This window comes from Pseudorca crassidens, chromosome X (assembly GCF_039906515.1).
Source record: "Pseudorca crassidens isolate mPseCra1 chromosome X, mPseCra1.hap1, whole genome shotgun sequence".
Classification (NCBI taxonomy): Eukaryota; Metazoa; Chordata; class Mammalia; order Artiodactyla; family Delphinidae; genus Pseudorca; species Pseudorca crassidens.
Window position 1 is genome coordinate 87,299,654 of NC_090317.1, and position 26,115 is coordinate 87,325,768.

The 26,115-nt window shown below is 38.8% G+C and overlaps 1 protein-coding gene across 12 annotated transcripts in view; it reads left to right on the forward strand.

Moving 5' to 3' along the window:
• The window catches only part of HUWE1 (HECT, UBA and WWE domain containing E3 ubiquitin protein ligase 1), a 143,359-nt gene that overhangs the window by 48,271 nt on the left and 68,973 nt on the right, over positions 1-26,115 (forward strand). For all 12 annotated transcript variants that reach the window (XM_067723113.1, XM_067723112.1, XM_067723123.1 and 9 more), the window contains 16 exons: positions 1,246-1,323; positions 2,203-2,250; positions 2,331-2,399; positions 2,858-2,957; positions 4,245-4,345; positions 4,641-4,791; positions 4,931-5,058; positions 5,619-5,759; positions 5,974-6,079; positions 7,337-7,462; positions 7,984-8,085; positions 8,544-8,624; positions 18,073-18,179; positions 18,720-18,897; positions 19,758-19,849; positions 20,474-20,685. In XM_067723113.1, the coding sequence (XP_067579214.1) occupies positions 1,246-1,323; positions 2,203-2,250; positions 2,331-2,399; positions 2,858-2,957; positions 4,245-4,345; positions 4,641-4,791; positions 4,931-5,058; positions 5,619-5,759; positions 5,974-6,079; positions 7,337-7,462; positions 7,984-8,085; positions 8,544-8,624; positions 18,073-18,179; positions 18,720-18,897; positions 19,758-19,849; positions 20,474-20,685 (1,820 nt within the window). The remainder of the gene's footprint in view (positions 1-1,245; positions 1,324-2,202; positions 2,251-2,330; positions 2,400-2,857; positions 2,958-4,244; positions 4,346-4,640; positions 4,792-4,930; positions 5,059-5,618; positions 5,760-5,973; positions 6,080-7,336; positions 7,463-7,983; positions 8,086-8,543; positions 8,625-18,072; positions 18,180-18,719; positions 18,898-19,757; positions 19,850-20,473; positions 20,686-26,115) is intronic.

A 26,115-nucleotide genomic window follows, 5' to 3' on the forward strand; every position in this document is an offset into this window, starting at 1 on the left:
CTTTTATCAATTTGTCATGTATAGGACAAATGGCTGCAGTGAAATTTAGTATATTTATCTTAACAAGCCTTTTTACCCCTAGGAGAATGGTTCTTTTTCTGGTCACAGAAAACTACAAATAGAACAAATTACTTTCCCACCTTAGCTGGTATACTTTCTTTAGTGTACATTATATGAGTGGATATTGGGTAATATGAGAGGTGAATGTTGTCTGTTTTAATAATCAAAGCTATATAAATCTTAAAGGGTATTCAGTTTGGAATTCTAATTCTGAGAAAATTATTTTTCATCTTAAAGTTTAGTTGATTAATTCTGAGACTCCTTATGTATATCAAGCTTGTTCTTGGCCACTTGAGCAAAACAGTATGACATACTCTACTAGGCTTGCGTGATGTCTGTTGCCCATCTTGGTCTCAGCCTATATTAAGAAATCATGCATTCTTTTATTTATTGATATTTGGCATGTCATAGGACTTTGAAAACTTTGTGTACTTTGAAAGGAAGTAATACATATACATGTTAAAAAATTCTAAGAGTAGAAAGGGGTATACAGTAATTCTCCATCCCCAGAGGCAACCACTGCTACCGGTTTCTTTCAAAGATACGCTTTAATGGACATGCTCTTGCAGTCTTACTTTGTTTTTCATGTTGCTTTTCTAGAGTTAAATAGGATTTGTTGTCAGGGTCTGGTTTATATTGACTTGGTATCTACCTGTGCAGAAAAGCAGTTGGATATCATGAGAAATGATGTAGGATGGTATGGAAAGGAGTATTTAAAGAATTATGAAGGTAGGCCCATGAGGCATAGTTTGAATAAAATATTTCAAAAGGTGATTATATTCACTGAGATTTCCATAAGAGTGTTCTTTTCCATTCTCGAACTGGTACCTAGACCCTTGTATTTGTCCTTCATCCTTGGATTCTTATTAATTATTCGGGGCAGACTTGCCTCTCTTTTTCCTCTTGAGAATAGCTGCAGTCAAAATTGATCTCTTGAAAGAAAGAACAACTGATAACTTGAGTTATCAAGTAAGGAATATGAAAGCTTTTAGAGCTCTGGGCTCCACCCTCCTGATTCTGTGTTGTTACAAGACATCTGAGCTCTGCTAAAACAAGGAGTGAAGGCACTGTAGCTGCTGACGACACTGCTCATTCTGCTGTCACACTGGGTTGGACAAGTGGCTAAGTCCGAGGGAAGATTTAAGAGAAGATGGTATCTCATTCTTTCATGTGCTTTATACACAGAAATACCCACCCAGTGCAACTACACTACACTTTGAATTCTATGCAGACCCTGGGGCCGAGGTCAAAATCGAGAGAAGGGTGAGTCTCATTCACACTTGTTCTAATAAAGTCAGTAATCCGTAGCTGGGGTCAACTTTTCTAGGACTCCTCAGTAAAAAGAGGGAATGATGTTGAGCTACGTTGCTGCCCTTCCAAGCTAAATATATCCAGCAGCTTCTCAGGAATAAGTGTTCATTGTTTGCCCAGCTCTGATAGGTTTGAATCTTACTTACGTTGGAACTGCCAAAAGACAGGACTCTGTTTATGTGGCACTGTTAGGACTGGTGTATTTTTCTCAGTCTCAGTTGAGAATTCCACTGTTTGGTATAATAGTCTAGGTAGTGATCGGCTGAACTTTCTCTACTTAAGCCAGCCTGCAAGAAGTCTATGTATTGCTTACAAGGTCCTGCTTCAATTATCTGGACATTGCATATTCTTTGAGGAGATAGCAAAATTCACTTTGGTTTAGAAGTGGCCTAGTGAACAAGATCTTTTTTTTTCCTTTCTACTTAAAATATATAATAATGATAAATAATCTTTCTAGATTATTGGTGCCTTGAGAACAGCTCTAATGCATATTTAGAAAGAAACCATTTACATGGATTCACTCTACTGTGAATACAGAGGCTGTAGGTATTAAGTCAATACAGGTTAAAAAGGGATAAGGAAGAACATGAAATGTATCTGGCTATGTGCATTATATATTTAATCTACTGGTTTCAAAGAAGCTTTGCTGAAAATATATAAAATGAACATTTGGGGGGATTCTAAAGAATATTTTGATTTTTGAGAGCATTCAGTTGAGGCTTCAACCTAGGGGTGACATCTTGTTTTTCAGATAGCTCTTGCAGTCCTATGGCAGGGGGAAGCTAAGGTATACAGTGACTCCTAACAACTCTCCTATCTTTTTAATTTCAGACATCTAGTAACACACTACATTATATTCACATAGAGCAACTTGACAAGGTAAGAGGAATCTTTGACTATGGGTTAGTTCTTAACATTTGGTTCACTTTTTGTTCCTAACAGTTTTTTTTCTAATGTAGATTTCAGAAAGCCCTTCTGAAATCATGGAATCTCTTACCAAAATGTACAGCATTCCTAAGGATAAGCAGGTATGATATGTCTTAAAAATATCTAAAGGGTGTGGTTGTTATCCATATAGATCAGTGATATGTGCTGGGGCTGGGATATAGCATAGCAAAAAGAATGGAGTCAGACAGTGGGCAAATTAGCCTCCGTGGGCCTTAGTTTCCTCATCTTTTATGAGGCCAACACTTAAACTGACTTCCTAGGTCCTGGTGAGACTTTGAGGAAAACAGAAGCAGCCTTATTCACCATGAATATCTAATAAGTGGTGGTAGCTCAACACTTTGGATACCAAAGAAGAAAATGTTTAGTTGTGTTATTTTTTTCTGCTCATTGTAATGGTGATCAAATATTTGATTTGATTAATAACAATCAGAACTCTTGCCAAATGTCAAGTAGCCCCATGAGTAAGATTTAGCCCTTCCTCAGAAAGTATAGTCACCTTTTCCATTGGTTTCCTAATTTAGGTCTTATGTCTCTACAGATGCTGTTATTTACACACATACGGCTGGCCCATGGCTTTTCTAATCACAGGAAGCGATTGCAAGCTGTTCAGGCCAGGCTGCATGCAATATCTATATTAGGTAAGAGAATAACACCCTATAATTAACAGGCCCTGGTTAGGCAGTTTAGACTTGATTTCCTTTGAACTTCATCTGTCTTTGTTGCTATGGGGCTTATTGTATTTACCTAGGTGGCAAGTTAAATTGTAAAATTGCCAGCATTCCTAGTGTTCACTGTATTCATCATCCTTGGGCTCCTTAATGTTGGATCAGAAAGAGGATATGATTGACATATATCACATAGGTTTAGTCTTTATTTGGGTGGGGCGGTTTTTGTTTTGTTTTTCTTAATGAGTGTTCAGATAGTCGTCTTCCTCTGGGCCCTATTTTTCCTCTTGCCATTTCATCTTCCTCTTCTTTGGGAGTATAATTTTGAAATTCATTAAATAGTACTGTGCATTTTACTTTTAACTGTAGGGTGGTACAGTGGAAAGCACACTGGTTTTGAAATCAGTCCTGGGCTTTCGCCCTGACTGCAGTTTATTAGGCACCTGTTTATCCTTTTGGCCTCAGTTTCCTCATTTAATAAGTATTTTATAAGCTGATCTGAGGATTAAATGAAAACCTGTAAAGTACCTAGCACAGGCCAGGCACATAGGTATAAAATGGTAGCTCCTGTTAATATTACCATCCTTCATTATGTAATTACTTGTTTTTCTACTCTTTAAAACTATGAGTTCCTTGAAATGAAATTCCTACTATTCTATTTGTATTCATACCTAGCATAACATACCTAGCATAACTTCTGGTATGTTAGTGGGTACCCAGGAAATGTTTGTTGAAAACTGAATGTGCTCAAATCCCATTAGTTTGCACTTCAGGAGACTGTGTTCAGTATTACCTTTGTGTGGGATTTATTGGAAGTAGATTACATGCATTCTCTCAAATTTTACTACAGTGTCATACAAGTTTCTGATTTAGTCTGCAATAGTCCATAAATTCTGTTCTTTACAGTTTGTATAAGTGTTTCCAGTGTAAAACAAACACATGAAGAGACTAAAATGGAAGTCCTGGGTGTAATAGAGTTATCAAGTAGTGATGTTATAAAATATTAATTCTTCATTCTCTTTTGATTCCTGAAAATCTTTGCCCAAGACAATATCATTAATAGGAGAATCTGTCAATTTGGTGGGTATTTAGAGCTTATCACTGTGTTTGATCCAGTCCTCTAGAATTCAGTGATTCTGCCCTCCATTGCTGGTGGGAAGGGAGTCCTTCCCCAGAACCAGTAGGTGCCAAAAGGTTTGTCATTGGGCAGTGGCTTGACCACTGCCTTCTTGCCTAAAGTGTTTATTTCTCCTTTTGCAGTGTATTCCAATGCCTTGCAGGAGTCCGCAAACAGTATCTTGTATAATGGGTTGATAGAAGAGTTGGTAGATGTCCTTCAGATAACAGATAAGCAGCTTATGGTAAGTATTTATTAATATTTTCCTGTGTATATCAGGCTCATATGTATTTATCTGATTTTTGGTTTTTCCCAGAGGTTAAAATGAACCCCAAGAGGGAAGCTTAGCCCTTTCCTCTTTGGATATTTCGCTGCAAATTTAACAAACGCAGGATTTTCAATGTTATTCTCAACAGACCTCCATCTACTCCAAGCAATTACCAGTAGAATAACTTAAATTTTAGAGTGGGTATTAGCAACTTGGTTCAGTCATCTACTTCTTATTTAACACATCCCATGTTTACTTTCTGTTTTCAAAGGAGATTAAAGCTGCTTCTTTACGAACATTAACATCAATTGTCCACCTGGAGAGAACTCCCAAGCTCAGCAGTATTATTGACTGTACTGGAACTGCCTCCTACCATGGATTTTTGCCTGTACTTGTGCGGAACTGTATCCAGGCCATGATTGGTAAAGTTTTGGTGGTTATTGTCCTAGCCACCAAGAGGAACCCTGCCCTTTGCTTTGTCTGCCTTTGTTTAGCATCCTGCCAACTTAACACCAAATTCTGAGCTTGTTCTTTCTCTCTCTCTCTCCACTTCCCTTGTAGATCCTTCCATGGATCCATACCCTCACCAGTTTGCCACTGCTCTCTTCTCTTTTTTATATCATCTGGCCAGCTACGATGCTGGTGGCGAAGCCTTGGTCTCCTGTGGAATGATGGAAGCCTTATTGAAGGTGCTCTACTTGTTTTAAAAAATACATTTGTGGGGAAATCAACTAAGAGGGTACAGAGTTGTGAATGGTTTGCAGTGAGAACAGTTAGCATAAGAAAGCTTAACCCAGAAAATGTTATACTTAATTTCTCAAGTTTGGCCTTCTAGTTATCTTCATTAACAACTTTTAAGAGCAGCTATTTCCATTATTTAGAATTGCTCATAGTCCAGCATGATGTGATAGGAGGCCCTGGGTACTAATTAAGATATTGCCACATCTTATCGTGACCTTAGGCATGATAGGCTTTGCCATGTGCCTGGGCACTGGGCACCAGCTCTTTTCTCCCTGAATATTTTATTTAATCCTGAAAGGTAATTTATGTCCCTATCACCTCAGGAGGTTGAGTCTCAGAAGTGATAGAGCTATCATTTGGCAAGCACCAAAAATCAAACATATATTTTTTTCCTTCTATACCATGCTGCTTCTCTGAAACCCTAGACTGCATGTTTCCAGAAGAGCACATTATTTACAGCTTTGTGTCTTTTCATTTGATTGGTTTTACCTTTTTCTCTCCCTCATAGGTCATAAAGTTTCTTGGTGATGAACAGGACCAGATAACATTTGTCACCAGAGCTGTCAGAGTGGTTGACCTCATCACCAATCTGGACATGGCAGCTTTTCAATCCCATAGTGGACTTTCTATCTTCATTTATAGACTTGAGGTATACAAGGAGCACTTCGGAGCACTTTGCATATACTTGTATGTAGTGAGAGCTGAGCCTAGGAACTATCCTTATAACCCTAAAGAGCCATTTTATCCCTCTTTTGTTTTTAGAAACCAGTTCTGTAATCTGCCTGTGCTATTCTTTTGTTATAAATATTTTTAATCTCTGTTATTTATGTAGGATTATCTTACTGTTTTCCCCTTGATCGTAGCATGAAGTGGATTTGTGCCGAAAAGAATGTCCTTTTGTGATCAAGCCAAAGATCCAGAGACCCAGTACTACACAAGAAGGAGAAGAAATGGAAACTGATATGGATGGTAATTAACAGTTACTATAAGCATTGGTTCATTATCTTCTTTTTCCCAATAAAGTGTGAGCTCCGTGAGATCAGGTTACTGTTTTGTTCACTGCTGTAATCTCCAGTAGTGCCTGATACGTATATCATAAGTGTTTAAATATGTGTTAGGGAAAGATAAGGAGAATGTAGACACTAAAATGGGACCCTGTGAAACTACCTGGCCATTTTGAGAAGGAAAGGGAGAGGTGAAAAAGTTGTTGGGTAGGGAACAAATTTTAAATCATAAAATCTGAAAGATAGAAGACAAGGTATTCTTAATCTTGGGGTGCATCAGGTAAGTCCATTTTTAAAACTTCCCCCAGTTCGTAGCTCTTAATAGTACCAAAAATAAAAAACTTCCACAAAACAGCTTTCTTAGAATTTAATCTTATCTTGACGCAGGATGTCATTACATATATCTGTTATCATGCTAATAATAAAGGTATTAGAATTTTTATAATGCTTTCATTCTTTACACTAAATATACCTAAGTTTTCATTCCTTTTTTTCCCGAACACAATTAACTATGTGCATTGCTGCCCCTAGAAGCCCCTTTACCCAATTTCTATCTCTAGTCTACAGTGGGTGACTTGGCATTTGAGGTAATGGGTGTGGTCATGTGGTCCTGAGTGCTGATTAAAATGTGACATCTCCTAAATGTGGTGGTGTAGAAGACAATTTAAAGACTCACTGTTCACTATAAATCAGTGGTTGTCAAACTTTAGTAAGCATAAGAATAAATTAAAGTGCTTGCTAAAATAAAGATTTAGTGCAATGCTTGATTTAGTAAGTAAGACCAGGAAATCTACATTTTTAAAAACTAATCTTGGTGATTGTGATATACTCGTAGAGAAAATTGTATATTCACTGAAAAGCAGGTTAGAAAACCATGAGTCTGTGTTTCCTGTGTATAAGTAGGCACATGTATGTATGTTTGTGTATGTATAAAAAAGATCAGAAGAAAAATCCACAGTTGGTTGAATCCGCAGATGTGGAACCTCGGATATGTAGGGCTGACTATAAAGTTATATGCAGATTTTTGACTATATAGAGGGTTGGGGCCCCAACGTTTGTGTTGTTCAAAGGTCAACTGTATTTTCATTTTGGGTTTCAATATTCTAATCCTTCTCCATTTTGATATCATTCATCTCACCTTACGGAAAAAAATTGTTCTCAAATAACCTTCTCTTTGGTGGTGCCTTTTATTCTAATTTCTTTATCATAACTTTTACTTTAGTTGCAGATGTGACTATGGAAAGTAGTCCCGGCTCATCCATCCCTATGGAGCACCGGCTGGATGTTGAATTAAGGGCATCAAGTTCCAGCAGCACTAGCATCTCCTCTGGCCCTGGCCCTCGTCCTGGTATGTAGACGTGGAGAGACACAGCTGATAACAGTGATTGAATTACTAAACTAGTGAAGCAAGGTGCTTTGGGGGAGCTTAAGCAGTACATTTGGAGGTTTGCTTCTTATGACTGTGACTGTTACTTTGCCATTCTGGTATTCATTTTCTCGTATTAACATTTATTTCATAGCATTTTATAATTTTCCAACTATTCATACTTTGATTATTTTATCAAAACATCCATGTTTGAGGGCAGATAATATTCAAAATAGTAACTGAGGATCAGAGTTAATCTTTTTACTTTGTAATTTTTCTTTTTTACTTTAGACTTTTAACCTTAGTATAGGTTTTGTGTAGTCCTTGGTGATTTATTTTTTCCAGTTTTAAAGCTTAGGTAAATGTTCTTCCCAACATCCAGAGATTTCACTTCGCATGTCTGCTAGTGTTGCTATAGTGCATGTGGATCTAAAAATTTGTTTTATGTACCTGCTCATTGTACATAATGGTGAACCAGTATAATCCTCTTTCTCCCTTGCCAGGAGTCCAGTGTATTCCACAACGAGCCGCACTTCTGAAATCCATGTTGAATTTCCTCAAGAAGGCCATTCAAGACCCTGCTTTCTCAGATGGCATACGACATGGTATTTGATTCTAGATACTTTCTGGAGGGGTGTTTGATTCTCTCAAAAATTGGTCCTTTTCATACTTTTTAGGAAAAGGCCATGCCATTTTGAATAGCTTTTAGTCCTTTAGTGTCACTTTTCCTAGACCTAAGGATTGTTCGTTCAACTATTTAATAATGATTCACCTATTTTTTTTCCTTTTCCAGCTTTTGAATCTGTGTTCACTTCCAGCCTGCTACCCCACTCTGTCTCTCAGTGTCTGTATTCTTTTATTCTTTGACCTACTGTTAAAAGGTTATTGCATGGACAAGGAATAAATAATAGAATATTAGGAGGAGACAAGTGGAGGCCATTAAATTGGAATCAACATAGACTTTGCCACCGTGTGGTATATGTAATATATTGATCCATCATCCCCACCCATCAAACTACTACTGGTCTCATCATATTCTTCTTGATGTTTGCTTTTCTCTTAGTGATGGATGGTTCTCTGCCTACCTCCCTGAAACACATCATCAGCAATGCAGAATATTATGGCCCATCACTTTTTCTCCTAGGTAAGTGGAGTTGAATTTGTTCATACCAAGCTGGAATAACCTAGCAGTGTTCTCTGTGTGTTTTATATCCTTGTAGAATTTTACTATCCACATTTGTCCACTGTGTGATTATGTATCTTTCTAGTTGGTGATGAAATAGAGAAAGGTCAGAGTCCAGTTTCAAATAAATATCCATTTGCAGTGTATTGTGTCGGGCAAATGTGATAACTACTACACTACAGAACTCTTTTTTGCAGTGTATTGTGAATCATTTGTAATCAGTAGTATTATTGTACACTTGGATTTTTGTGCTACACTTACATTGCAGGTGTGATAGGAAACATGTCTTTATTCAATGGTTAGTCCCTAACCTTGGTCTAAAAAGCCCAATCAGAATGGTTTCCATTCTCAGAATTAAATGTCAGACCTGTAAGCTATAGTATAGAAAATTGTTTCTTACTGTAGAAAATTGTTTTGGAACCTGTGGGTACTTTGTAGTTACTTATAGAAAATGTCCTTGCATTTTGACATCACCACTACTTTGAGTATTGCTGTTGTTAAAACCTCATATTTATTAACTGGCATTTATTGAGTGCCATACATATTCAGGACAATACACGAGATGTATATGCTTCTAGAATTCTCCTTAAAACTGCAAAGGAATTTAGTGGGAGGTGTAGAAATAGAGAAAGCCTCCTTGTACCAGTAGCACACATATTTTAATACTTTGGGGTGTCTAGAGGGGGAAGTTTTGGCTACTACAGACTCAGATGCTTAACTGCCTTGCCGAAGCAATTTAGGAGTTTTTTTGTTTATTAACTTTGTATCCTGTGACTCTACTAAATGCTTTTTATTTTATTTTATTTTATTTTTTGTTCCTGAACTCAGAGGGGAAAGCATTCAATCAGTATTTCACCATTAAGTTTGAGGTTAGCCAAAAAAAAAAGTTTGAGGCTAGCAGAAGATTTTGTGTTGACTGTTTTGTTCCTCTTGATCAGGTTGAGGAAATGTTCCCTTGTGTTACAGCAACTCCATTTTGACATGGAGAGGCTCCCTCCCAAGGTTAGTTTCAGGTGGAAAAACTCCTGACAGTAGTCCTTTGGTATGATCAAAAAAGGATTTGTTAACACAGTTGGAGAAGTCCCAGGTCAAGGGACAGGGAAGGATGGCTCTCTTTGGGAGAAAGCCCCAGAACAGAGAAAAGCAAGTGCACAGGCCTTTATTTATAAAGGGGAAGTTTAAAAGGCAGCAAGAGGATACATGTTCTTGTGGGTTGGGGTGGGGAGCAGGTGAGCCCTCTCAAGATGATGAAGGAAGCAGTAAATGAGACTTAGAGCATAAAAGCAAACGTCAGTGTAGGTCAGAATTCCTTCTTTAAAGTCTTGATTCATCCCTGGCGTTTGAATTAGCATAACAACCTCCCAGGTTCCCTGTAAATAAACTTGTACTTGAAAGGGACCAGATTTGCAAAGCCAGCCCAAAGTAATTAGTCCGGCAATTATTTTAGCTCCATAAATAATAGTGTAGAGCCTTTCACCCCAGGCAGAAGGAGATGGCCAGGAAAAGAAATTAATGGGGGTTTGAGAATCTCTTGGAGTATTTTAGTAATATAATTGGCTGTTTTGGTTTGTTATTTTATTTGTTGAACTATTCTGGATATCTTTCCTATATTATTAACCCACATGCAACAGGAGGTCCCCTTCAAGGCACAAGCTCCACTTCGAAATACCAGTAGGTAGTTTAATGTAATGTATTATCAATTGTCATAGCAAATAGATTGCTTTGTCCCTCATTAAGGGCTTCTAAGACCTGAGTTGTTTGGTTTATGTGGTCGGCCAGGAGTTATGCCATTATCTGGGTAGCCTCTATGAGATGAATCTGTTACAGAATTAAAAAGACCTAAACACCTTGTGTCTATTACACCAAAGCTGGTGATGAGGCCAAATATAATAGGTAAAAAGATGTCTCAGTGCTCCCTTTTGTAGCCAGTTGATGTTGCAGCCTAGGGGGAGGGCATGAAGGGGAAGTCAGTGAGGAAGCACCTGGTGAGGTTGTGGTGTCCTGCTGCAACAATTCCATGCTAAAACCCACCAAATAAAGATTCTGACTCCTTTCATATCCTACCTCTGGCTCTTCTACCCCACTTTTATACCCAGTTGTGTCCCCTTTAACTTCCTCAACTGCCTTTTCTTCTCTCTCACCTCCTGTCTTAGCCTTGCCACATTTTAATCTGTTCAAGTCTGCATATGCTCTGTTCCTAGCCTAGCTGACACTAGTACCAACATGGTTATTGTGGACTCCTTAACTGGAGAGGGTGACAGGTAGTCAGTATGAATATTGAAGACCTCCAGAGCAGCAAGAGTTATTTGTATAAGTGGTTGCGTCTCCTGGGGCACCTGGTAACATTGCTGGAGGTTTAGTGCTCAGGTGACATTCTCTGTTACTATTACAAAAAATGTCCATCAAGTTGAGGAAGAAGGAAATGTGGGGTCGTCATAGGGGAATAATAGAGAGTGAAGTATGAGACTGTCCGATGAGGGGAAATCAGCTCATGGGGCCATGGAGTTGTGATGAGTATAGCAGCAGATATGGGACCAGTTAACATTTGAGGGTGTCAGCATCGAGTCTGGGACTATCAATTATGCTGAAATCATTATCTAGGATGCTGGGTTGATGGGAGTCCTGGCCTAGCCCCAAAACTTTGATGGAAAGTTTTATACATTGGAGAAGTACTTAGAGAAGTGACTGAATATCAGTATTCCTTTGTCCCCAGGAGTTATAATGTAATTTCTTACAGGAAAACTGTGGACTGATTGAATACCCCAAACAAGTGAAGTCACAGCATAGACAAGAAAGGGCCCAAGGAGTTTGGCATTGAGCTGGAGTGGTAGAATCCCAGACCCAGGCCAGCCAAATGAGGCATTGCCAGGCCAACCAGAGTCTGGCATAATGTTATGCTAGAATGTTGCATAATATTTTCAACCCTGTGGTCTCCGGGCCTTGGCATGCTAGAGGTGCCTATATATTATAGGGGCCACGGGCATTGTTATCCCAGATTATGTAGTGGTTTCTCAGTCAGTATCTCCGTAATAGCATGGATTCAGAGCTAGCATCCTATTTAAGAGTGTTGGTACTGGGAACTAATTTAAGATCTTCCTTTCCTCTTTGGAAGAACCATAAAGTTGTAGACGTGGGGCCAGCCAGGCACCAAGACCTCCATTTCCTGCAAAGAGGGATCTCCAGTTAGTGAACCTTTAAAACTATTGGGTTAGCCAAAAAGTTACTTCAGTTTTTAAGTAAAAATAAAAGACATATTTTTCATTTTCACCAAGAACTTTATTGAACAACGTATTCACCCTTTTGTTCTACTACCTTCTGCCATTTTTCAGGCAACTTCATAATTCCATCTTCCCAAACATTTTATCTTTTTGAACAAAGAACTGTTCCAGGTGCCTTTTACGGTCTTCCAGAGAACTGAAATTTTTCTATTAACAGAATTTTGTAAAGACCAAAATAAATCCGAAGGTGCAGTATCTGGTGAATACGGCGGATGAATCAGAACCAGCCAAGCTGTAACAATTTTTGCCTGATCATCAAAGAAACATGCAGTCTTGCATTATCCTGATGGAAGATTATGCATTTTCTGTTGACTAATTCCGGATGCTTTTCGTCGAGTGCTGCTTTCAGTTGGTGTAATTAAGAGCAGTACTTGTTGGAATCAATCGTTTGGTTTTCCGGAAGGAGCTCATAATAGAAGACTCCCTTCCAATCCCACGATATGCACAACATCACCTTCTTTGGATGAAGACTGGTCTTTGGTGTGGTTGGTGGTGGTTCATTTCGCTTACCCCACGATCTCTTCCGTTCCACATTATTGTAAAATGTCTACTTTCATTGCCCGTCACAATTTGTTTAAAAACAGAACATTTTTGTTAGTTTAAGTAGAGAATCGCATGCAGAAATACAGTCAAGAATTGTTTTTTTGCTTAACTTATGTGGAACCCAAACATCAAAGCGATTCACATAACCAAGCTGGTGCAAGTGAATGTCAGTGCTTGATTTGGATATTTTGAGTGTGTTGGCTATCTCCCGTGTGGTATAACATTGATTGTTCTCAATTAATGTCTCGATTTGATCTCTATCAACTTCAACTGGTCTACCCGACCATAGAACATTCTTCAGCGAGAAATCTCCAGCATGAAACTTTGCAAACCACTTTTGACACGTTCATCAGTCACGGCACCTTCTCCGTAAACTGCACAAATCTTTTTTTGCATTTCAGTTGCGTTTTTACCTTTCTTGAAATAATAAAGCATAATATGCCGAAAACATTGCTTTTTTTCCCTCCCATCTTCAATATTAAAATGGCTACACAAAAATTCACCAATTTTGATAAGGTTTTTTTTTAATGCATGCTGATAGGACAGCTGTCACAATACAGTCTAACAAAATTGTTTCGAATTAAGTTAAAGACAGCTAAGCTACTAGAGCCATCTTAACGGAAGAAAAACTGAACGAACTTTTTTGCCAACCCAATATATTGGGCAAGGTCTTTGGCAGAGACCTTTCTCGTGGCATACAGAATAGTCTGTTTGGGAGTGTGAGGGCCCTCAATTTCCAGTGAATCCCAGTCTATTATCCACTCTCTGTGTAAGTGCCAGTCTATATATTGCACCAGGATCAAAAAGGGAAGGGGTCTTTAAGTGAGGGGGGATTTTCTTTGGGATCATAGATTCATATATGGGGAATATCCCCTTTTGTGGCCAGAAAAGGGAATGGAGAGGTCCTCATTGCGTTTAATTAGGATGCCCTATGAATTAAAAGGTTAAGAGTTCAGAATAAAGTGGGCAAAAGAGAGACCCATTTAGGAGACCATTGTCCATTTTGTAAATTTAAGAGAGCATCCTTGAGTAGGCCATTATGTTTCTCTGTTAGCCTGCTGTCTGCCAACAGTAAGACAGATTGGAAGCTCAAGTGATGCCTTGTTTTTACAGCCCATGTCCAGACTGAATGAGCAGTAAAATATGTACCCTCATCAGAGTCAGTGTTACCAGGAAGCCCAAAGGGAACTAACATTTTGTGAGGCCTATAATAATACTATTGTTAGCAGTAGCATGACAGGAAGGATAAACCAAGATCAGGCCTGTCTTAACAATCAATCTTTGTTGAGGGCATAGCAATTTGCGCCAGCATATTGAGGCAGTGGCTTAACAAAATGAATTTGCCAGTCAGAGAAGGGGTGTTCATTCCTTGGTATGGATTTCCATTGGCCATAATGCCAATGACAGGACAGGACACAAAGATCACAATGAGAGGCCATAGTTTGGGCTAAGGCCAGTGTCATGGGGATGCCATGGTGTTTAGCCCATATTTAAGGGTCTGGGGACTGCGGTGACTGGACATCTCATGGACCCACTGAACCAAGGACAGGTAGTAATATCTGAGCTTATTTAAAAAGTGTGAGCAAGTTAGTCAGCTGTGGCATTAAAATGAACTTCTTCTTTGGTGGCCTTAGCATGAGTTGAGACACGAAACTTCAATTGTAATATGCAAAGTATGAGCAGTAATATATCCCCAATGTGGAAGGCCCCATAGGGCATGATCCTGAATGGGATAATTACTTTGAGCCCATTGACCAGAAATAGTGAGGCCATTAGCTACCACCCAGGAATCTATAAACATGGAAAATGGACATAACCATTATTGAAGTGTGTTCTCCAGTGCCAAAATGACTACAGTCAGCTCTCAAGTTGAGTTGACTCTTAAGTCCCATCCTTTATCAAGAGTGACGCAGTCAAGGGGTGGAAAGCAGCAACTCTCCAGCAGGCTCTATCACGTGTGATTGCCATCCATAATATAAATGAAATCCCCTTTTTACTGGATTTTCTACTCAACAAAGGTATGTCCCTGTGCTTTTATGTCCTATTCCAAGTACCCTAAACAGTCTTGAAAACCAAGGTCACTTGGTTAGGTAAATTATCTGCAGGACAAAAGCCTGAGGCTCTAAATTCTTGGTGCTTTTTTCATATTCTGAATCTTAATTTTCTTACTCCTCTTTTTTGTAATTGCTATCCTTATATTGTTTTATCGACATCTAAACTTTTAAAATCCTCTGCCAAAATGGACAAAATAAGACCATTAGCTTGCCTTAACGTCACTTCTTTTTCAGCATTCTCTTTGTTTTCTTTTTAGTAACCCTTGGCTTTCCCTCTCTTCAATGCATTTTTTAATTTTGTTAGAGTACCTCTTTGGGTAATCTTTAGGGTGTTATACTTCCTTTAAGAAGTTTGTGGACGTTTCTCCACTGTCTTATGTTACATATTGTAAATAACCATGTTGTTAAACTGGTTCTTGTTCCTTTGTAGGTAACTTCATTTTCTCTTTACCCTTGAAGTTCACAAACTTTACCAAGATGTATTCATTTATTTTATAAATTTACTTATTTTTTTGTTTTTTGTGGTTTTTTTGGCGGGGGGGGCGGTGGTTGGCTGTGTTGGGTCTTCATTGCTGTGTTCAGGCTTTCTCTAGTTGCAGCGAGCGGGAGCTTCTCTTCGTTGTGGTACGCAGGCTTCAGTAGCTGTGGCACACGGGCTTAGTTGCTCCGCGGCATGTGGGGTCTTCCCAGGCCAGGGATGCAACCCGTGTCCCCTGCATTGGCAGGCGGATTCTAAACCACTGCACCACCAGGGAAGTCCCTACCCAAGGACTCTTAACATTGCTGATGGTATTTTTAAATTGCTGAAAGGGCTTTTTAGAAGACATTTTGTCCATTTTTTGTCCATTATTAACCACTGCGCCAATAGGGAAGCCCTACCAGGATGTATTTAGTTCTATTTCTTTTCATTGTTCCCTCATAGCACTTGGTTAGGCTCTTTTAAAAATCTAAATATTTTTTCCTGCTTCAGGGAAATTCCTTTGGTTCCTTTTAACTTACATGTTCTCTCCTGGAAACCCTATGGTTTAGCTAATTAGACTACCATATTGATCTCATGTCACTTACTTTCTGAGAGAATTTCTTTATAATCTTTCAAGATGCCTATTGCATTGTCAAATCTTTAATTCCTTACAAATGTTTTTGATCGCCAACTATTACCTTATTTTTCAGAGACCCTTTGTCTTAGATTATTGCTGTTTTATGGGTTTTGTGGTTTCTAGAATTTTTTTTTTTTTTTTTTTTTTTTGCGGTACGCGGGCCTCTCACTGCTGCGGCCTCTCCCGTTGCGGAGCACAGGTTCCGGACGCGCAGGCTCAGTGGCCATGGCTAACGGGCCCAGCCGCTCCGCGGCATGTGGGATCCTCCCAGACCGGGGCACGAACCCGCGTCCCCTGCATTGGCAGGCGGACTCTCAACCACTGCGCCACCAGGGAAGCCCTAGAATTTGATTTTAATCATAAATTTTTTAAGAGTTGTTTCTTTTAGGAGTTAGTTGCTTGGTTCCATCTGGAACTAATTGGTTTTAGTGTGTTCATTCGAATTCTTAATCATCTATTAATTTTAAAAGAGGGCTTAAACTGTCCCCGTTGCACAGTAGCATTATGACATAGCATTATATTAAATAGTTAGACCTCCTTAAAATAACAGACTTGATGTCTTAGTAACCTCTAATAGAACACTAATTTTAGTTTATGAATACTCAATTTTAATAGCTCCTTAGAATTTAGACATTTGTACGAATGGAAGTCTATTGAAGGGTCTATCATACACCAATAGAAACCCAAAAAAAAGGACTTAAATTTTCCATAAGTTTATAGCTCATCAGAAATACCAAAGGCCGTTGACAACTGTTGGTCCCAGTAATTGTCATATATCTGCCATTTCAATAGCATTTGATGAGAGGTGCTCTGTTGACCATCATGAACTGAAAATCCTCTGGTTTCTTTTAGATCTCAGGCATCAGCAATTATGAGTTTGTTTTATACATGGTTTATGGATATTGTATGTGCATGTGCCTTCCTTGTCAGGTTTTAAAATGAAACTTTTAAAAATCTCATTAAATGAGTTAGGAAGCCTTGTTTTAATTGCTCCTAGAAGGTTTAATAACACTCACATCTAAAATTGTTGGCTTGGTTCCTTTCTGTTACTTGGCAGTATTTTTTAAAAATTCTTGTAATGGTCTAGTCTGCTTTGCTATCATTTCTTGATAGTCGATTTTTATGACATTTTCTTACAAAAGCATTGCACTTCATTGTTAACACGCAGTTTGTAAAATTTTATTTGTTCTGAATCCAGTTAAATCTCTTTTTTTCATTGCTAATATATATTGCTCTCTTTATTAGATTTCCCTTAAGTTTGTAAGCTTTTTCAGTCTTTTCAGAGGGCTGGTTATTGGTTTTAATTATTTGTGCATTTTGCTTGCAATTTCACTAAATTCTACTTTCTTCTGTTTTTTCTAGTTTCTCTTTTGTTTACTTTTTAATGAATGCATTAATGCTGTACTGTCTTCTCTTGCATAGAGTTTTTTCCATATTCTTTTTGCCATATTTGCATTAATGGTAGTCTTAAGGCACGTTTCTATATACTGTCAAAAATTGGTCAGATTAATACGCAAGGACTCTTTTTTTTCCGCGGCATGTGGGATCTTCCCGGACCAGGGATCGAACCCGTGTCCCCTGCATTGGCAGGCGGATTCTAAACCACTGCACCACCAGGGAAGTCCCTACCCAAGGATTCTTAACATTGCTGATGGTATTTTTAAATTGCTGAAAGGGCTTTTTAGAAGACATTTTGTCCATTTTCATCAGTAAGTTTACATTCACTTTAACCCAGCAAACACACACTGCCATCTTACATTTTTTCCTGCTTAAGCAGACAAAAAAGGGTATATTTTTAGGTTTATCAATTCTCACCATTATGGACTGGTTTATATGCATGGTGGTACATGTATTTAGTAGAACAGTATGCAGCCATTCAAATTGAATGAGTTGTAGTGACGTGGGAAAGATAAAGGAGATTATATGGTGCATATTACAATTGAAAAAACAAGTTAACCTCATTCTTATCAAAATATGCTCATAAAAATCTTGAAATTTTCAGGTTTTATTTATATATTTTTTCTTAAATTTTATATATTTAAGGTGTACAACATAATCTGATATACATAGTGAAATGATTTCTACAGTCAAGCATTATCTCCTCACATAGTTTCCCTTTTTTGTGTGATGAGAGCACCTGAAATCTACTCTCTTAGCATATTTTCACTACTCATTACAATATTACTAACTATAACTGTCATGCCTATACATTGCCCCATAAAAATCTTGAAGAGTAGTCACTAAATTCCTAATGGTGATCAATCTCTGATGGGCAATATTAGTACTTTTACTAAGCTCATGCACGCGATTAAATTGTTGTACATTGAGCTCTGGGTTTGTTTTTTTTGTTATTTTGTTTTGTTTGAGCCTTTGAAGTTTTGCTTTTAATACCTGTGAAGAATCTCTCAGTTTCTTATATCTTTCATCCTTTTTTTAGCTACTGAAGTGGTGACTGTGTTTGTATTTCAAGAACCATCATTGCTCTCCTCACTCCAGGACAATGGATTGACAGATGTCATGCTGCATGCACTGCTGATCAAAGACGTGAGACCTTTCTGCTGATCTGTAAAGAATGTTCCATGCATACCCCTTTCCATAAAATATACAGACATATACACACACACACTTGAAAAGCAGTCTTATGGCATGAAAATCCTATCTTTTGTTTTCTACGTGTAGTATTGAAATTATTGGAGGGTGTGGGGAAGGGATAGTTAGGGAGTGTGGGATTGACATGTACACACTGCTGTATTTAAAATGGATAACCAATAAGGGCCTACTGTATAACACAGGGAACGCTGCTCAATATTCTGTAACAACCTAAATGGGAAAAGAATTTGAAAAAGAATAGATACATGTATATGTATAACTGAATCACTTTGCTGTACACCTGCAAACTATCACAACACTGTTAATCAACTATACTCCAATGTAAAATTAAAAGTTTTTAAAAAAGAAAGAAACCTTTGGACCTGGTCATCAAGATCCGTTTGATCTCTCTGTGTAGTACCCCTGGCCAAAGTTTCCTAACTTTGTACCTGGACTCTTTCAGATGTCTTCAAGCTCACTTTATTTTCTCTCTAGGTTCCTGCTACCCGTGAAGTCCTTGGCTCCCTCCCAAATGTATTCAGTGCACTCTGCTTGAATGCCCGAGGTCTTCAGTCATTTGTACAGTGTCAGCCTTTTGAACGTCTCTTCAAAGTTCTTCTGTCTCCAGATTACCTCCCAGCCATGCGGAGGAGGAGGAGTTCCGATCCTCTAGGTAAGTAAGGATTTGCCTTTAAATAAATAATTGGTTGGCTGTTGTGCCAAGAGTTAGGTGATTATCAAGCCACCAGTTGGCAAGGAAACCCTTCCTTGACCTCACTTCATCATGTGTCTGGCTAGGTGTGCTAAGCTTAATGGGAATTATCACCATATAGTCTATTGCAGGGAGAAAAGAATACTTCATCCTTAACCTCTGCTTATAATATTTCCATGCTTCTCAACAGTTCACTGTTAAATGTACTGTTACAATGCTGGTGAGAAATAGGTATTAGAAAACCAGCAGTAGATTTTCAGGTCCACCATCTAGTCTTCAGCAACAGGAGATCCTGGTAATCTTCTGTTCTAATATCCAAGTCCCTAAGATAGTCACAAATTAATAGTGTATTAACAGTGTATTTGAGACCAGATCATTGAGGTGTAGCAAGAAGGAGGGGTTCCAGAAAGAATCCAGTTTTCAAAAATGTGCTTTGTCACCACTGTAGCATTTTAGCCACTACCATTCTTTACCGGGGCAGTCAGGGTTAATGGTTTATGGTTCTTTCGTTTCTCGTTCTCTCTTCACCCTACAATACTAGTTCAGACCTTGACAGTAGAGATTACTACGGTAGAATGTAGCATACATGGTTACTTTAAAATGTGTTTACTAGACTGATAAATTTCTTTCCTCCTCCCCAGTGATTTGGTTGCAGAGGTTGGTGTGAATTCATTTGAGAAAGCATGGCATTAGAAAATCACAACAACCAGTTCAGTTTCTTCTTTCCTCCTTATATTGGCACCAAAAAAAAAAAAAAAAAAAAAAATAGCCCAAGCTCTATTTTCTTCAGTCTTTCTAACAATTCCATTTTTGACTTTAAGGGGATACTGCCTCCAACCTCGGGAGTGCTGTTGATGAGCTCATGAGACATCAGCCAACCCTCAAAACAGATGCAACGACTGCGATCATCAAGGTGGGAAGTGATACGGCTGTGACCATGGGCATGAGAGAGCAGTGAAGTGGGAGTTTTTAGGAAAAGGCAAGACCTACTGGAGGTCATTTGGATTCTTAGACTGTGCCTATAAGAGGATTATTCTGCCTCATTTTCTCCAAGTCCTTGGGTTGGTCCTTTACCCCACCCCCCAAAAAAGTCACTTAAGTATTGCTTTCTTATACAGGATATTAAGAAGTTGCCAAGGCTTAGCTTCTGTTTGTAAAAGCATATTACCCTTTCTAATCTTTGTTGCTTGGTTTTTGTTTTGGGGTTTTTTTTTTTCCACATTTACTAGCCCTGCCGGTTGCCTCTTAGGATTGTTGAAACTGGTAAATGAGTTACTGGTGGTTGGTGAATTAGAACATGGGGTCACATCAATCAGTCAGTCACTTAACAGCCGTGTGACCCTGAAGAAGTTATTTAACTTCACAGAACTTCAGTTTCCTTGTTTGTAAAATGAAATTAATGACTATATTCCAGGAATAGTGTATATAAAGTGTTTTGGCACTTCTGTATATAGCACATAGAAAGTGCTCCAAAAATGTTAGTCATCTCCCCATTCCTTAATTACTAATAAGTAATCTTGTTTCCTTTGCCTTTCAGTTACTTGAAGAAATCTGTAACCTTGGAAGAGACCCTAAATACATCTGTCAGAAGCCATCAATCCAGAAGGCAGATGGCACTGCCACTGCTCCTCCCCCAAGATCTAATCATGCTGCAGAAGAGGCCTCTAGTGAGGATGAGGAGGAAGAGGAAGTACAGGCCATGCAGAGCTTTAATTCTACCCAGCAGAATGAAACTGAGCCTAATCAGCAGTAAGTGTTCACAAGACAGGTTCTCTAGCCTTGTGATCTTGAGCATGTTGTTTTCATCTGTAAAAATGAGGGAGTTGGATTAGATCCAGTTATAAGGTTCTTCCGGCCCTAAATGTCTGTAATTTATCTTTCTTTGACCCTTGTGTGTCGTTTGTGCTTTGGTGTTTGTTTTGGTTGCTTTAGCAAGCTTTCTTTTTTAAACGCTGTTCATGAAATTCAATCAGAATTCAGTATATCAAATTAAAAGGCCTTCTTCAGAGGATTTCCCTTTGTTGATTTGGTATTCCATGTCATTGACTGCTTGATTGTTTTCCATAAGTGAGCATACATTAAACACATTGCACTTTTGAAGCCTATCTCCTAAGAAGTTCTTAAGAGTTACAGGGATTTGTTGTTGGTTGGTCTCTGTTTTTGTTTATTTCATCTGTTCATTCCAGATACATCAGAAGGCTTTGGAATGTACTATATGATTGTAACTAGGCACAATAGATTTTCCTTCTATTTATTTGAGGTTTGTTCTACATGAAAATTGATTACCTGGATGGTGAGATGGGGATGGGGGGGTGAGCTTAAAGACTGCTGGTAGACCTGGTTCTTCGAGCTTACAGTGTTCGCATGCAAGGGATGAAAAGCAACTGCTGTAGCTGTAACTCTTAATCACCTTCATGCTCGAAATGGGCATGATCCCTCTGGACAGTCATGCATTCTTTAATAAGTGCTCTTTTGGTGTATATATAGAAGTAGTTCTGAGAAAAGCATGAGCATTTTATTTAGGTGTGGATTTGAATGGGTTTGAGCTCATCTCAAAGGGTGGCTTGGGACTTAAGAGAAGATTATGGTGGAGTAGACAGCAGGAGCGAAGGTCTAGAATCCAAAACAGGTATTCCCTCTTGGAACTCTAGAAAGTAATGAGCCTGTTGGTGTGAATTTTTTGGAGGGGAGGCATTACGTTTTAAGTATGTTGCTTTCTTGGGCAGATATATTTTCATTGTCTGAGAAGGCAACCCTGCCTTCATCTAGCACCATCTTCTGTTTTGATTAAAATGTTGTCTTTCTGAGAGGAGGTGTTTTAGAGTGCTGGTAGTAACATAGTGAGTTCAATTTGTATAAAACTGTCAAGCTGTTCACTTAAGTTTGTGCACCTTTTGCTTGTATGTTGTGTGTCAATAAAATGTTTACACGCGCACACACAAAAAATGTTCTCTTTCTGGAAAAGGAGGGTACCCTAAAAGAAAGCAGGACTTTATTTGCAAAAGAGTCGGAATCTTAGTGCTTTTTTGCCACATCCTTGATTGTCAGCCGTCCTGCTGGTATAGGATTCCTGTTCCTGGCTACAAACTAGGGATGGATTTCTTGAATGTTAGTAATGGTGGTGGTTTTGAGTCAAGCTGTGTACATTCATCTGCATATAACTTTTCTACCTGGATTTCTTAATACCTTTTGTCTAACATGCCCAGATTTTAAGCTGCCTTGGTAAATTGACATTTTCTCAAGCCCTCATAATGTCTTCACTCTGCATGCTTTTCTTGGAATATCATGAGTCACTGTATATTCTATTCATATTTATCCCCCATCCCCAAATTATCTATCTCCTTCTTTTCCATCTACCAAATTCCTACAAGTCCAGCTCAAATGTCTTATTCTTGTTTTTTTTTTTTAAGTTTATTTATTTATTATTTTTGGGTGTGTTGGGTCTTCGTTTCTGTGCGAGGGCTTTCTCTAGTTGCAGCAAGCGGGGGCCACTCTTCATCGCGGTGCACAGGCCTCTCACTGTCGCAGCCTCTCTTGTTGCGGGGCACAGGCCCCAGATGCGCAGGCTCAGTAGTTGTGGCCCACGGGCCTAGTTGCCCCGCGGCATGTGGGATCTTCCCAGACCAGGGCTCGAACCCATGTCCCCTGTATTGGCAGGCAGATTCTCAACCACTGCGCCACCAGGGAAGCCCAAATGTCTTATTCTTAAAAGAACTTTTTTTAACCTCTAAATAGGAAGTTGATCTTTTGTGTTCTCCCAACAGTTTTGTTAAAAATCATTTATATATTCTAATGGTTTCCCCCACTAATCTATATAGTTCTCCAAGGCAGGAACAATGTCTCATTCAACAGTGTATCCCGATCACTTTGTTTATAGTAGGTAATCAGTTAATAACTGTTTATTTATTGAGTTGATAAAATGAATCAAGAGTATTAGATTAAGGAGTCCCTGAGTCTTAAATGCCAAGAGATCTGGGCCTAATGAAACATGAACAAGAATGAAGAAATAGTTAAAATCTAGACCCACAACATTAATACTGTATCGTAGTATTAGTCATATGTAGCTTCTAAGCTGCAAAGGACTCTAATAGTTGCTGTTCCATGGTATTGATGTTCTTCTGCATGGTCTGGGTGTTCATCAGCACCTCATTCACATAACATATCTAAGAATCTCACAAATATTGACACATGTACTTTTCCACTTCTGCCACCTTCACAAGCTTCAATTGGGTCATTACGTGGATTATTAGGGCTGGAAGGGAACACAAAAGACTATCTAAACTCAACCTACATTTTGAAAGCCACTACCTATTATAGGTAAAATTCTTTTATCTCCTTATCCCAGGTAGTTGTTATGGTGGGAGTTGCTATGTACTTTCTGCCAATATGGGAAAGTGGCTTTGAAAAATTTGCAGTGTGTGCCACCCCTCTCCCCAAAAGTCTTGTTTGTATCCTTCCCCCACCCAACGCAAAATTCTTCAATGGGACTCCCGAACAAATTCTGGTCTCCCATGCCCACATCTGTTTTCCAATGCCTTAAATACACGCATGAGTAATTTTTTCCATTAATTTTAATTGAGGTATAATTCCTATACAGTAAATGGTACAGATTTTAAGTTTCCTATTTCCCTACCCTAAAATGGGGCAGCTACCTATCTTATTTCTGTCATTCATAGAATAAGTTTGCCTGTTCTGGAACATCGTATAAATAGAATAAACGGAGTCTTATATGTATATCATATCTAATGTATGTACTTTCTTGTTTCTGGCTTTTGTTGCATAGCGTATTTTTGAGATTCATCCATGTTGTGTCTATCAGTATGTTGTTTTTGTTGCTGAATAGTATTCCACTGTATGAATATACTACAGCATTTATCCACTCACCTGTTGACGAAGTTTTGAGTTTGTTTTTTTTTCCAGACTAAGACAGTGTTCTTCTCCCTTGGTTTTGTCCCCAAAATCAGCAGCTAGCATTGAGTAAAATGATTGATTGTATTTGATCTTGAGACACGTGGTTTTGTGCTACAAATCTGCAATAAGGAAACTTAGGCATTACAGTCTACCCCAAATACATGGAGTTCTGTTGTACATTCAAAGGCATTCACCACAAGTAGTTCTAAATACTTGGCTTTTGGCCTCTTTCTTCTGCCTTCTGAATTGTTTGAGCTCAGCAAAACTGATATTGCTGGGGGTGAATATACTTGCCAGTAAGTAACCAAGGTTTTCAGTTGGGGCACCATGGTTTATTTTTGTGATTGATTCCATTTATTTTGCCTAACTTAACCACCTACCCTGAACAACTTGAAAGAAATGGGTTATATATATCCATGTGGTCTTTGGAACTTGAATAGCAACTGTCTGGGCTTTAAAGGCATCAAATGCAGAGAAGCAGTTGTTCCCTGAATTGTGGCCCACTGGGAGGGCTCTTTTGCCAAAGGCAGCTGTGTCTCCTCAGGAGTGGTAAGAGAGACCTGATTTTCCTCCCCCCACTCCACCCCACCCCCGAAAAACCCCAAAACATGAGATCTGTTGTCCTGTACCCGTGTACTATGACACTCAATTGGAATCCTTCTCCTCCACATCTGATTAAGGGCTCCAACATCATAAATACCCATGTAAAAGTGACTAGAGTTAAAATTAAGTTTGGGAATGTGTGTCTGTTTTGGAGAAGGCGGCGAGGCGGCAGTTTTTAATTTGACAGTTAAGATAAATTTGTTTCATTCTTCATGGAAATGCAGTCTTTCATTGTTTCAAAGATGCTATGGGTCAAAGTTTCATATCAGGTTAGGATTAGAATGACTTTTCTTAAAACCAGTGGTAGGGGGATTTCTACTGAAGAAAGTTGATCATTTTTACTATTCCTATATGATGCCCTGAGCCTAGAAGCCAAAAAGATGAGGGTGGGGAGAAAAGTGGTTACTGAACAAGTTCATTCCTGGAGTTTAAGAACCACTGTTGGTTTGTTTTCTCTCTTGTTCCCTCCAACTTCCATCTAGCAAATGAAGAAAGTACATTTCATGATGGTGCTTTGAGTCTTTACCATTATATTTGGCTTCTGCAAAGGGGCAGGTATCTCCCTGGGCTTAGAGCCATACCTGTACTTCTTAGCTGTAGAGATGGATCTCTTGAGTTCTTCCCAAGGAAGTGCAGTCAAGCTGGGGCGGATAATTGGTGTAAGTAGCAGGGAATGTGGCAGTGGTTCTGCGGAGGAAGTTTACAGTCAGGGAAGGGTTTGCAATCTTCCCATGGAATCATTTCACTCCTGGCTTATGTATAGGTCCTCCCTTTGTACAAAGTTCTTCCCCAGATTCTTCATTGAGCATGTTCACAACATCCTACCCAAGCCCTAGCTCGAGATATTTTAGCTCTAAAGCCATTCGTCATGCCTCTCCACTCTCTTTGCCTATTGCCTAGTCTCTGTTTTGCTGCCACATATCCCCATGCCTGGCAAATCTTTGTTCACATTTTATCTTGCTCAGAGACGAAATTATTTTTTGCCAATTTTTCTGCCTTCTCCCCCTACCTCTCCCTTCTTCTATCTCTGCCCTTTTCTCCCAAATTTCTCCCAAGGGCCTATATCTAAAATGTTCTTATTCAACTCAAGTTTTGTCCTTTTCTAGGGTTTATCTTTTAGGTAGATTTTGTTTCATTTCAATATACTTTGTGGGGTTTTTCCCTCTGTTTATTTCTTACAAAAGCCAAGGTGTAGCCATTGGTCTAAAGGCTGCATTTTCTGCAGCTATGGCATTATTGCAGCCTTCTTATCTTCAATGCATCATTGAAGCATCTGAAGCAGAAGGACCTGATCACAATTTTGGGGTAGTTCAGGAAAAGGTTGTTAGAGAAGGAGACCTTGGGTGTTGCCTTCATCTTTGACCAACTTTGACTTTTCTGAATGGTTTACCAATCTAAGCATGGAATCTTGACCAAAATTAAATTCCATTTCCTGCTCTCTATAACATTAAATCTGATGCAAGAACACGGTAAGATGTTTATGTATTTGTTTCTTTGCCTAGCTCCTTTCTTCAAGCAAATATTTAAATAGTCTCTTAATTGAACATGCTTATTTTTAGTATTTTCATACTGATGAATTCCTCCTATAATAGTTTGCCTAAAATAGAATAATTTCTTTTGAGATATGTATAAGTGCTGAGTTTGTGAAAGCTTGGTTTTTCCTTT